Source organism: Eptesicus fuscus, chromosome 15 (genome assembly GCF_027574615.1).
Source record: "Eptesicus fuscus isolate TK198812 chromosome 15, DD_ASM_mEF_20220401, whole genome shotgun sequence".
NCBI lineage: Eukaryota > Metazoa > Chordata > Mammalia > Chiroptera > Vespertilionidae > Eptesicus > Eptesicus fuscus.
In genome coordinates this window covers 55,112,462-55,125,534 of record NC_072487.1, presented here as the reverse complement: position 1 = coordinate 55,125,534, position 13,073 = coordinate 55,112,462, and the positions used below count along the sequence as shown (strand labels likewise).

At 44.0% G+C, this 13,073-nt stretch overlaps 1 protein-coding gene across 1 annotated transcript; it reads left to right on the top strand.

The window, feature by feature from the left end:
• Positions 1-1,710: 1,710 nt before the first annotated feature.
• ALDOB (aldolase, fructose-bisphosphate B) lies at positions 1,711-11,248 on the top strand. The gene is made up of 8 exons (XM_008141846.3): positions 1,711-1,822; positions 2,562-2,773; positions 3,797-3,851; positions 4,739-4,899; positions 5,846-5,929; positions 6,764-6,938; positions 7,347-7,546; positions 10,750-11,248. The coding sequence occupies exons 1-8, from the start codon at positions 1,711-1,713 to the stop codon at positions 10,843-10,845; spliced, it is 1,095 nt and encodes a 364-aa protein (XP_008140068.1). The 3' UTR covers positions 10,846-11,248.
• Positions 11,249-13,073: the final 1,825 nt, after the last annotated feature.

The window sequence follows — 13,073 nt, the reverse complement described above, 5'->3', positions numbered from 1 at the left end:
GGTGTTTCTGGTTGAGTCAACACACTCAGCCTGAAGAAAATAGCTTGGTGACAAATAGAAACATGGAAGTCCCTTAGGTAATTCTGTTTTAAACAGTCAAAAAGGAAATAATAATAATAGCTTACATTTTCATAATGCTTTATAAAGCATGTTCATGTTTATCATGCAATTGGACAAATTTATTTTGAGCAAACACAACGAGTAGAGTGCTCATGGGCCACAGGTGATCCATCTGGCAATGAGACAACCAGAGCAGATATTACTGCCATTTAATCCATAATAAACTCAGACTCAGAAATTACCGCTTTGCCCATGGTCCCAGCCAGGGGAGGCAGAGCTTGTCCTTGAACCAGGTCTATTTGCTCTACTAGCAGCAAACGTGTGTGTGTCAGATGCTTATGAATTGGTAATGTCAGTGGTGTGGGGATAATGATCTACAGTCCAAGGATTTGGGGTACCTTGAGGGTATCATCACCAAGTATTCTGAGGGTGTCCTCAAGGACATTAGAGCCATCTAAGGCTGATTCCTTTCACCAAGCTCACTCTTTCCTTGAAATAGAGGAGTACTGTCCCTTATCCCAATTTTGTGTCTTATTAGCTATTTGTCTTTGGACAAATCATTAAACTCTCTTATATTCTTTCCTTATCTATTATACGGGAAGGAGGGAATTCCAGCTGCCTTCTGGGATTATTGTGAGGAATAAATTATATAGTGCATGCAAAGCAAGTAGCAGAGTGCTTGGCAGTAAATGATAATTTGCTACTATTATTGCGCTATTTGTGTATGAGGGGGAGAGGAGGCCACAGGATTGGATAGGAAATGACTCAAGATAATATTTATTGTAATTTGTCCTTTCTGATAGCTCATCCTATGCAAAATCACTTCTTATAACATATAAGAGCCCTGTGAAGTTATATTTTTAAGACTAGCCAAAGTGGCAGCTGAACAGGTGCAGTGATCCCCTTCAGAGGACCCCTGCCAGTCTCCCTTCACTAAAGCAAGTGAAACTGAGAATTACTGGGACAGGGATTACCCTATGACTTCAGCTCCCTTGGAGCCCTGGGAATTTCCAGCCCAGAGGCACTTAGGAAAAACCCTACCCATTGGCCTCAAGTGGTCTCATAGGTATTTGACTACAGGAAAAAGGAAGCTTGCACTCCACCTTGTAGATCCCAACACTGAAGAAATGTTAGCTTCAAGTGCAAGTGGTGGTCTCTCCTCTCAAGCGTATTGCCTGGAGAAGAGTCTGGTGGGCTATAGGCCAACAGAACAAAGTGGAGAATGGCCACACAGGCCAAAAGCCTCACTGTCCTGGCCTCAAGCCATCTAGGGTACCTGATGGCACCAGAAATCCACAGAGAGTCAATTACTGCAGTGCATCTACCTGTCAGATGCGATGGGTCACTAACTAGCTGGTTCAGTCTCAGGAACAGTCACCCCAAAGGTGCCCTGGAAGGCATTCTATTTAGCATCACCATGAACATTTACCATCCCACCTTCATCCATTATGGCTAACTGCAACTACTTAGGCTAAGGGGGAAAACACCCCCTCAGACCTCATTTGTTCATGCACTTGTAGAAAGGGGCCAGAAATGGCAGAGGGGCCTGTAGGGCTAGCCTGCACACCCAGCTGCCTTAGTCATGAGTCCATGTGAGCCACCCTCAGTTCTGTTCAGGACTCTCCTGCACTCTTTTCCAGACCTGTCACCATGGCCCACAAATTCCCAGCCCTCACCGCAGACCAGAAGAAGGAGCTCTCAGAAATTGCCCAGCGCATCGTTGCCAATGGGAAGGGGATCCTGGCTGCCGATGAGTCTGTAGGTGAGTGCAAGAAGCGTCGTACACTAAGCCTACTCTTGTTACTACACTTAGCAAAGGCAACTTGCTACTCATGTTCTCTTTCCTCTCAGAGGAGTAAAGGCTTATGCACACAGGAGTGGGAGCCGAAGGCTGAGGAAGCAGAGACCTTTGGGGTCCTGTCATTCCAGTAGGCCGATTTCTGAAAACCCAAGACAGAGACTCAGCCTTCCATTTTGAGGCCCCTTGCCAGAGGTCATTGGAATTCAGGCTGTATAGCAAGACCAGGAATTCAGTAACCAGAATGAGGTCAGATACACAGCCCGCCGCTGCTAATGAGAAGTCAGTTTAAAGTCAGCCAGGGAAGGGCAGAGAGGGCAAGGGAGTGTCCACATCTGGCACAGGGAAGAGCTTGTGTCTAAGTAAGCCCGAGAAGGTAAAATGGAGAGCTGGGGCGGGCCCGCACGCCCCCAGGAAACGATGGAAGCCAGAGAAATCATCAGTCAGATTGAGGGCTGAACCAGAGAGGCTGGGGAGAGGATGGAGGGCCTTAGCTACTCACTGGTGGCTTCCACCCTGACTCAGACATGCCCAGCCCATCCTCTTCCTGACCGGCAGCCAAGGGAGACAAAACAAGAGGCAGGAGTTCTGAAGCTCTGAGGATAGAGAAGAGTCTTGCTGACCTTCCCGGTGAGGGTCGCTGAGACCATGGGGAGGAAAGCCCGGCTTGCTCCTTATACTGCCTTTGCCTGCCCGCCCATAGGCACCATGGGAAACCGCCTGCAGAGGATCAACGTGGAGAACACGGAAGAGAACCGACGGCAGTTCCGAGAAATCCTCTTCACCGTGGACAACTCTGTCAGCCAGAGCATCGGGGGCGTGATCCTGTTCCATGAGACCCTCTACCAGAAGGACAGCCAGGGAAAGCTGTTCAGAGACATCCTTAAGGAAAAGGGCATCGTGGTGGGGATCAAGGTGAGTCCTTGCACTCCCCTCACCTCTCACCGCCACCCGGCCAGTGCCCAGCCCAGGGGCCGAGGCAGGGCCAGCACTCCGAACGTATCTCCTCATCTGCTTTCCGTCACACCTTCCCCTGAGAACCGATCCTCTTCCAGACTTTTCCTCCCATGCCCTCTTCCTTCAACCATTTTCTACAAGGTACTAAATCTCTTAGTGTCTCCATCTCCTCATTTCTAACATGGGAATAATAGTACCTACCTCATAAGATTCTTACAAGGATGAAATGTGTTTCAAAAACAGTCCCTGTCACAAAATTATTATTCAGAGCATGATAGCTGTGATTATGAAAGCACTCACTATTCTATCTTCCAAAACTGCACACACTTCTCAAGAGTAAAGTATTCAATGAGTGTTTAGAACTCCAGGGACTCATTTAATCCTCCTGACAACCTCTGGAGGCTGACTCAGTTATTCTCCTTATTTTAGAGGTGAGGTGAGAAAAATAGAATTACAAGGGGTAACATAACTTGCCCACAGCAAGGCAAAACTGGAGGCAGTTTGAGCCCAGATTGTCCACCTCTCAGGCTCATGAACTTAGTCTTTGCTCTGCTGAGAGTAGAGGCTGCATACTATTCTCTTCATCTCCTGTAATAACACAGTACCTCTATGTGAAGGCGCTCCACCATGTCTCTTGACTAAATGAATGAATAATTTAAGGGACGCTGCTCTTATACAGAACCTCTCTATTCCTGGTGCTATCAGATTACTTCTTACTTCCCAAGCTCCAGGCCTGTGCTTTCCATCCTCTTAGGGTTGACCTTGACCCTCTTATATTGTTCCTTCCAGGTAACGGCCACTCTGCTATGGACTGTTGTGTCTTTCTGTTGTGTCCCTCCAGATGACGAATCCATTTTTTTAATTGAACTCCTTGATTTGTGAAAGATGGGAACTACTAGTCAGCACCAGGGGCTCTGCTGGTGTTTTATTTACTGGGATACCAGACACCTGCTAATTACTTGTTAATTATTTAATTCACAGTTGGACCAAGGAACTGCTCCACTTGCAGGAACAAACAAAGAAACCACCATTCAAGGTAAGGATACTTCCCACTGATATGAACCATGCCAAAATATGATGGAAATGAGGAAGTGAAAATAAATTACGAATATCACATGGGGTTTAAAGCCACATGCATCTGATTTTCAATCCGAGCTCCTCTAGTTAAGAACGGTGTGACCTCTGGTTAGTCACTGAAGTGTTCTGAGTTCATTCTAGAAGATAACAATATCTGCTTTGCAGAATAGTTTTGAAGATTGAGTTAAACAATATATATATAGTACTTACCACAGTGTGTTGCACAGAGAAAATACTCTGTACCTGGGAATATTATTTTTAGAGAAAAATCCAGCAGTAGTAGAGAGTAATGGTCCCAGGCATTGGGATCGGACACACCTGGGTTTGAATCCTGGTTCCATCACTTACGACTTAGATAATTTTGCTAGGTACTTCACTGCCCACGTAGACAAGTATAAGTCACAACACTGGGTTAGCTATGCAGAATTGAATCCCAGCTCCATCACTCTTTCACTATGCAAACTTAGTTAAGTCACTCAACCTCTTGGAGCCTGGGTATCCACATCTGTAAAATGAATATAATATTAACTATTAGGGTTGTTATGATAACTAAATGAGAAACAGTGTGCAAAATGCCTAGAATCATTCCTGGAACGAAGCAAGTATACCAACCAAATATAAATTCCCTCTATTCTTATGGTGTATCCACATGTGCGTCAAAACCATATTTATTAAATCCAGGTCTCCTGGCTCAGTATTGGGACCCATGTTTATTTGCCTGGCTGTTTTTGGCTCTCAAGCTCTGCTGACTGGAAGCTAAACCACGGGAGAACTCCCTCACTTTATCGGCCCCAGGGGTCAGGGACAGGGCCGCAAAGAAGCCATTCTCTCTTTTGTGACTTGCAGGGCTCGATGGCCTTTCTCAGCGCTGTGCTCAGTACAAGAAAGATGGTGCTGACTTTGGGAAGTGGCGTGCTGTGCTGAGGATTGATAACCAGTGTCCATCCGCCCTTGCTATCCAGGAAAATGCCAACGCCCTGGCTCGCTATGCCAGCATCTGTCAGCAGGTGCTCAGGCTTCCCCTTGGGCTAAAAAACAGTAGGCAAGTGCTATCTTTAGAGCCTATCTTTCTAATTTTACTATACCCACACAGGAGCCCTCTTCTCCCCCCACCAGTGTAGCCTGGTGGCATTTTCACTACTTCTGCTGTAGCCATGGGTGGTAGGGAAAGAACTGGTTGCACAAGCCAGCTAGGAGCCCAAAAGGCAGATGCCATCAACTGCTCTTCTTCTTCAAAGTGGTCAGGCTTTGGAGGCCAGGGCACTTGCTTGTCTGTGTTCCACCATATCCAAGACAGGGTCCTCGGAGATCCCAGGTCAAGGGTGATAGCTCTGACCCAGTCCACATGATTTCATGGAGGATGGAGACTTGATGCTAAAGTTTCCAACATATGTTGGCATGTCTCTGGGATCCAATTTAGTCTGATTTTATTGTATGGGTGCTGCGTTGTGGGCACCTAGAGATTCCCAGTCAGAATTGTAAATACTTCTTGAATTCCTTACTTAACCCACACAAAAGGCATCTTTCTTAGTGATTTAAGCTTGACTGCTCTAAAAGGGTGACAGCTAGTTTCTGAAGTAGCTAGAGTAGTTTCTAGAATAAGACTTAGAAATTAAGAGTTTGCTTTTATTTTTCCCCATTCTCAGAAAAACTTTTCTTCCTTTCTTCTCTCCTACCTCGAACCTGGGACCCTTCGGTCCGCAGGCCAATTCTCTATCCCCTGAGCCAAACCGACTAGGGCCCTTTCTTTCTTTTTAATCTCACTGTTCTTTTTTGGCTAAACCATGCTCACTAGATATCTCATTAAATTTCTTTGCATTGCCTTTGAGTCACTTACATGATATTTCTCCAAAAGGGCTTCATTTTATACCAACCCCAACTGTTGAATAATCTCTTAAGGAAAGGATCCCCGTGAGCAGAGCTTCATTCTGTCCTCCCCTTTTTCCTTTTTAGAACGGGCTGGTACCTATTGTTGAACCAGAGGTAATTCCTGATGGAGACCATGACATGGAACACTGCCTATATGTTACTGAGAAGGTAAGTCCAAATTCTAGTTGAAAAATCTTGCTTTTAAGTAACAGCTATTACTTAACATGTATCAACTGCTATATGAGAAATATTCTCAGTCGGCATCATTATGTAGCATTGAGAAGGTAAGGAGGTATTATCAAACCTACCTCTTTTGGGTATATGGTATGCTCCTTATGAAAAAAGCACAGGATTTGCAATACCAAGACTAGGGCTTGAGAATCCATGTACCTACTTGTGGGGTCTCAGTTCCATTAGGTGTAAATTAAGAAATTTTAAAATAAAATGAGGCTTACATAAAAAACATGTGATTAGAAAGTAATTTGTCTACTTGTGACTTTCTAAATTAGCCACAGTATATCTGTAGGAGAGTAAGAGACATAATGTAACCTGACCTCAGTTTCTTCCTTGGCAAAATTAGGTGGATTAAAATGATATCTGAAAGCACTTCTGTGTCTGAAATGTATGTTTTTATAACCACTTAGCATCTAAGGGGAAGGAGAAAGGAGGCCAATTTAGATGTCCCCAACTAACTAAATCCAGGCAGTCTCCACTGACCAAAGGTAGTGGTGGGAAGGAAGGAGTGAGGGGAAGCAGCCATGCCAGCAGACCATGCAGTGGGCAGCTAGAGTAGAGGTGGTGGGTACAGGCCAGCTTGTCTGTGCTTAGTGACTGTGGTTTGCAATACTTTGCCCTGATGAGGCCTGGGGTTGGTTGGGAAGCTTTGGCCAAGCCACATATGAGAATTCCTTCATTCTGCATCCCTGCAGCATAGAAGTGCCAAGGGCAGGTGACTCTAAGGCTGGCTCTGGGTTTCATCTGTTTGGCTCTCTTATCCATCAGGTCCTGGCTGCTGTCTACAAGGCCCTGAATGACCATCATGTGTACCTGGAGGGCACCCTGCTGAAGCCCAACATGGTGACCGCTGGGCATGCCTGCACCAAGAAGTATACTCCAGAGCAAGTGGCCATGGCCACTGTCACCGCTCTCCACCGTACCGTTCCTGCTGCTGTGCCCGGTAAGGCTTTCCTGCACCTCTAACTCCAGGTCTTGGCCCTCAGCCTTTGATGTTCCACAAGCATTTGTGTTTGTCCAAAGTCTTCCACCCATGAAGCAGACCCCTGCCACCTCACAGGCAGCAGCACTTCCCCTCACACTCTGTGACACCACATATCCTGAGTCTGCCCAAATGCACACGATCCATTGATTTCCTCAACCTTTCACCTCCCTCCTTACTTATGAAAGCCCTTATATCCCTAGCCCAACGAGCCTCAACAAGGGAAAATAAATATCCCTGGCCCAGTCCCATGCAAATCAAGCAGAGAAAAGATTGAAACATTACATTTCTTTTAGGCCCATTGCTTGCTTTCTCAAGCTGAGTCCACAAGCTGGGACTAATTGAGTGGAATTGTTTCTCCCCTTCTAGGCATCTGCTTTTTGTCTGGGGGCATGAGTGAAGAGGATGCTACCCTCAACCTCAATGCTATCAACCTTTGCCCTCTACCCAAGCCCTGGAAACTAAGTTTCTCTTATGGACGGGCCCTGCAGGCCAGTGCACTGGCTGCTTGGAGTGGCAAGGCTGCAAACAAGAAGGCGACACAGGAGGCTTTTATGAAGCGGGCTGTGGTAAGATGCTACTACCTCTTATGTACTTGATCACGTGGACACTTGGGGCCTGGTTCTGTCATGTGGAAAAACTGCTTTCTCAGGCCATGAAGGTATCTCCAGATAATGCCTACTGGCTATTTGAAAATGTGGCACTGGAGCTCAATAGGAAGGTGAGGGCTAGAGCGAGTTTTGAGTTATCCACACTGGGCGCATAGCTGATGACAGAGATTGAAGGACAATTTCCACAAAGACACTTCAGAGGAAAGATAAGAGGGATAAGCACTGAACTGGGACACCTTTCATTTTGGGAAGATGAAGAAGAGAAGCCACCCAACAAGCAGCAATGATATGATAGGATGAACCAAAGGATTCTGAGAACAAAGAGAAACAAATTTCAAGGGGTCAATAACAACACACTTCTGAGAGATTCAGAATAAAGGCTCAGAGAAGGCAGAGATGGACATTTAGGTGATTATCAGTGACTCTCAATAAAATAGTTTCAATAGAGAGAGAAGAAAAAAAGTGCATATTCAAGAAGTTTGTCAGGAGAATACCTAGAAAGGTTACCAGGAGAAATGAGGACAAAAATGATTTTATTCAACTAGTAACCATTCCTTTTTGAACACCTATTATGAGCCAAGGACTGGGATGAATAAAGCAGACCAGCCACTGCCTTTAGGGAGCTTAGAGCTTAGCCAAGTAGGAGAGAGCTTGGCATACTTAGATGTAAAGAACACTATCAAGAGCGTGAAAAGACACCTCATAGAATGAACGAACATATTTGTAAATCTGATAGGTGATAAGGTTTTATTATCCATCTCAGTAACAAAGCTGGAAATAACCCAGTTAAAAATATGGGCAAAGGACTCAAATAGACACTTCTCCATCGATGAAGTACAAACGGCAATCCTACCTAATAAAATGGTAATATGTAAATTACCATCACTCTGCTACACCCACGATTGGGCCAGTGGGAGGCGCAGGGGGCGGGACTAGGGGTGGCCGGGGTAGCTGATTGGGCCAGCGGAACGCTGAGCTCGCGTCGCCAGCTCAGTGTCTGCGCCATGGCTGTGCAGCAGAACAGAAGGTGCCTTTGGGGCAGCGAGCTCACGTCCCGCCGCGGACCATCAAAAGCAGGGGAGCTGGGTGCCTGTCCGCTCCAGCACCAGGCCTTTCAGAAGCCTCTGAAGCCTCCGCCGTGCCGGATGCTTCCGAAAGGCCTGGTGCACCAGCAGACAGGCACCCAGCTCCCCCGCGATCGAAAGCGAAAGTGTGTAGGGGACCCTACACGTGCATGATTCAATCATGCACTGGGCCTCTAGTAAATACATAAGAAGATTCTTAGCATCTCTAATTACCAGGGAAATGCAAATCAAACCCACAAAGTGATATCATTTCTACCCATTAGAAAAAGAAAGCCAGAGGACAGAGTGAAGATGAGGAGAGTGGAGATCATGGAGAGGACAAGGGCTTAGAGGAAACAGGATTACATGAAACGAAATGTTAATACAGTTGGCAGAGTTGGACTTAGAAAGAAGGGGAGGGACATCAAAGAAGAGAGAATGGGTTGAAATCAGATCTGTTGGGATAAAGAGGTGTAGTGGTTGATTGCTGACTGCCGTTGAGAGCATCTGTTGAGAGTGAGAAGGGAATAGAGGTTTCAATCTTAACAGTGGAGGAGCTTGAAATAGCTGTTGAAATCATCTGCTGGGAAATTGACCAGATGTGATGGCCAAGCTTATCAGGCAAGGTGCAGCTGAAACGAGAGTGAGTTTGTGGTAGATCCTAAATTTTCCTGACAGCTCTCTCAAGCATGCAGGAAGATTCAGGTCAACCGAAATGGGAATAGCAGGAGAAAAGAGTAAAAGTTTAATAAGGAGACGTAAGAGTGCTGAATTTGAGTGATGGCCTTATGTAGCTTGCTGATCACAGAGAAGGCTGGGCAAGAAATGAAGAGTTCACCAGAGGTTTGGCCATGAAGCACTAAAGGAAAGGAAGTCCCCAGGGAAGTTGGGGCATTAGAGGGGTGTGAGATTGTAGAGGTAGTGCTTACCTTATGATGATGGAGAGTTGGGCATGGCTGTGCTGGTGTGTGGCTGTTGAGTTGGAGGGACTGTGAAAGTAAGGGCGAGGGGCCAATCCACACCAAAGAAGGGAAGCTGAGTTTATCGTCTGAAACGTGGTTCTCAAACTAGTGCGTACATCTGAATCACCTGGTGGGCTTGTTAAAACCCAGATTGCTGGGCACCAGTCACTGAGTTTCTGATCCCGGTGGTCTGGGGTCAAGCTAGAGGATTTCCAGTTCTTACACGTGCTTAGGTTCATGAAACACACTTTGAAAATCACTGTATATGAAGAAATAAATCCCGAAGAGAGCAAACAATAGTAACAGTGACTTGAAGAGTGGCATTTGAATATTATTACTGGTTTTATAATCCTGAACTCAACTTTATTTGGAATTTACATAGGGGATCAAATGATACTGTGATAACAACTACATAAAATTACATGTTCTTGTGGTCAAATATAAGTAAAAAATGGGAAATTAAAAAAAATAATTTTACTTTCATTTATGTGTTTTTACTATAACAAATAGTACTTTGCCTGATGCTTGGCCATAATATCTGGTCAATTTCTTAGCAGACAACTTCCACAGGTATTCCAAGCTTCCCCACTGTTAAGCCTGACATCTCCACTCCTTTATCCCAGTGGTCGGCAAACTCAGTCAATAGAGCCAAATATCAACAGTACAACAATTGAAATTTCTTTTGAGAGCCAAATTTTTTAAACTTAAACTTCTTCTAACGCCACTTCTTCAAAATAGACTCGCCCAGGCCGTGTTATTTTGTGGAAGAGCCACACTCAAGGGGCCAAAGAGCCACATGTGGCTCGTGAGCCGCAGTTTGCTGACCACGGCTTTATCCCAATACTAGTGAGAAGTTTCTCAAGTTTAATTTCTAGAACTGTTGTTGCAATATTGTTGGTACTAAAAAGAAACTTTCCCAGTAACTGACACAAACCTCAGTCATGCCAAAGAAATGCTCAGAAAACTGGGATAAAGGAGATAACATGTTACAAAAGGAGGGGAATGATATCAGCCCGGCAAATCAGTATAAGGGGGAAAATGTCTAAATGAAGGTGTCGCTGGTTTCAAATGAGAGGCTGAAGCACATGGTTGTGTTTGCTCTAACTCGGCCTCCTCTGTCACCCTTGTATTTTAGGCTAACTGCCAGGCAGCCAAAGGCAAGTATACTTCCTCGGGTTCTTCTGGTGCTGCGTCCACCCAGTCGCTCTTCACAGCCAACTATACCTACTAGAAACAGCAAGGTCGGCTGGCTCCAGCTCTTTGAGGTGTCTTGGGAAGAGGGCTGAAAGGGAACAACCACCTTTTGACTGACCCTGGAAATCAGACCAAATTAGATTGAAGTACTGGAAACACAATATATGTTAAATTCTTAGACACAGGAGAAAAAAAAATCAGTTATTGAAACTTAAGTCTGAATATCAAGGATTTGATGAAATTTCACACAGCGGTTTCCTTGCCACACTTCCGGCTGACCATGACCCAGAGCCTCCACCTATGAAGAGACTTTAAAATGATATCTGCTCTCCATCCAAATAACGACCACTGAACGAAACATCTCAGAAGCTGAGGGCAGAGAAGTGCATCTTATTAAATGATCTTAGGTGTGGTAGGATATGAAGGAGACAGCTGCAACAAAAAGGAAATAAAATAAGCTATAAACCTTCAGCTGGTGTTGGGTTTTACTTTTTGCTCTTGTTTTCAAAGGACTCAGTAGATTTCATTACCTTTGGCTCTACTAGAAGTGATTGACGTTATAGGGTCCTCAACTTTGGCTACTCTTTGGAATCACCTGAGCCCAATTAAATCAAACTCTTGATGTAGGATCCTCTAAATATCAGGGTTTCTTAAAGCTCCTTTGATGATTCCATGTAGAGCCAAGTTTGAGAATGACCAACCTAGATTTCAAGTTTGAGGCTCTCCGAAATTGAAAGCCATTTATAATTTGAAGCTAAAATGTGAACTGATTTTGAGAAACATGTAGAGGGTATTGAGAGAATCAATGTGACTTTGCTGCTTTGAGCATTCCTCTTTAAGGGGTCCAGGTTTGATGATACAGGACTACATGTTCCTCTGCACAGCCAAGCACACAACCTACTTTTGCAGTAAATAATATTCACATAATTATACTTGATTGACTTTCCATTTTCAGAAAACCATAGTTACAAAAGAGAATTTAAATACTGAAACTTTGGATGAAATAAAAGTAATGATTCTGGTGAAAAAAAACAACTAGTCATTTAACTGACAGAAGGGAAATTGAAAGGGGAGGAGAAATAGAGGAAATCAAAGGTAGCACTAATCCACTTAGTGGGGAGTCAGGAATTCCACTTAAAATTGATGGATTAAGAAATAGTGTTTTAAGTCTACTAAAGTAATAAAGGAAATAGAATAAATCATTACAAGGGTAATACCTATACTTAAAATATAGGAGAAGGAAGTAAACTAAATTCTTTGCCTTGAAGAGTACAAAGATAAATGTTATTGCTTAGAGTTGATAAATTAGGAAATAGAGGCATAAGCACATTATTTAGAGGAATAAAATAGAATTAATCCAAAGGGCCTTCTTCCGATGAGAAAAACCTGGTAGTGGGTTGTAAGAAAGGACTTATTTATAAGTGTAATATATATGTTATATATTTATAAATTCTCTATATAAGAAATTACTTATTATGTGTCTCCAGGACATTTGGCTATTTCCATGTACCTGCATTACTTTCTAAAGACAATGAACTATATCCATATAAGCAATTCAAATCCATCTTAAAGGTCATTTAGTCCAAGTCTTTCATTTTTCAGATGATAAAACCAAGGCGAGAGCAGTTAAATTACTGGATGATGGTCACACATTTTGGGCAGGTAGAGCTGAGAGATTAACATTCAGGTCTCTTTCTCCTAAAAGGTACACATAACCAGGGAGCAGGTAAAGGTGGGCAACAGGCAGTGTTCAATACCTCTGCCACCAGAGTTGGTCTTCTACATTTCTTATTGAACCCATTCCATCAGCCACTACTTGAGCTCTTACCATGTGCTAAGCTGTCCTAAAAGCTTTTGTCACAACACCTGGTGTGATAAAGCTTTTCTGCCAGAAAACTTTTATCTAGAGCTTACTCAGCATCACTGGTCCTCTGTGGTAGAGAAACCTCTTAGGAGCTCATTTATGGGTTGAACACGAATTTATAATCAAGGCTGAGTTATTTATATCTTTTGGTCAAGGCTGAATTACATTTCACTGAGGGTGAGGATTTATATAATGCATTTTCCCTGGCTACTATCTGACATATTTTCCCTACTAAAGAACTGCAAATGTCTTTGAAATCTCAAGCCAAGTAATTTCCTCCACTCAGGGTAATATGAAGACAAGAGTTATGAAGCTACAGGCTTCAATTTCTATTAACTATGGTCGCTGAGTGAATATATTAATGGCTTCCTAGATTTCAGTATTCTGTCAGATTTATTCTA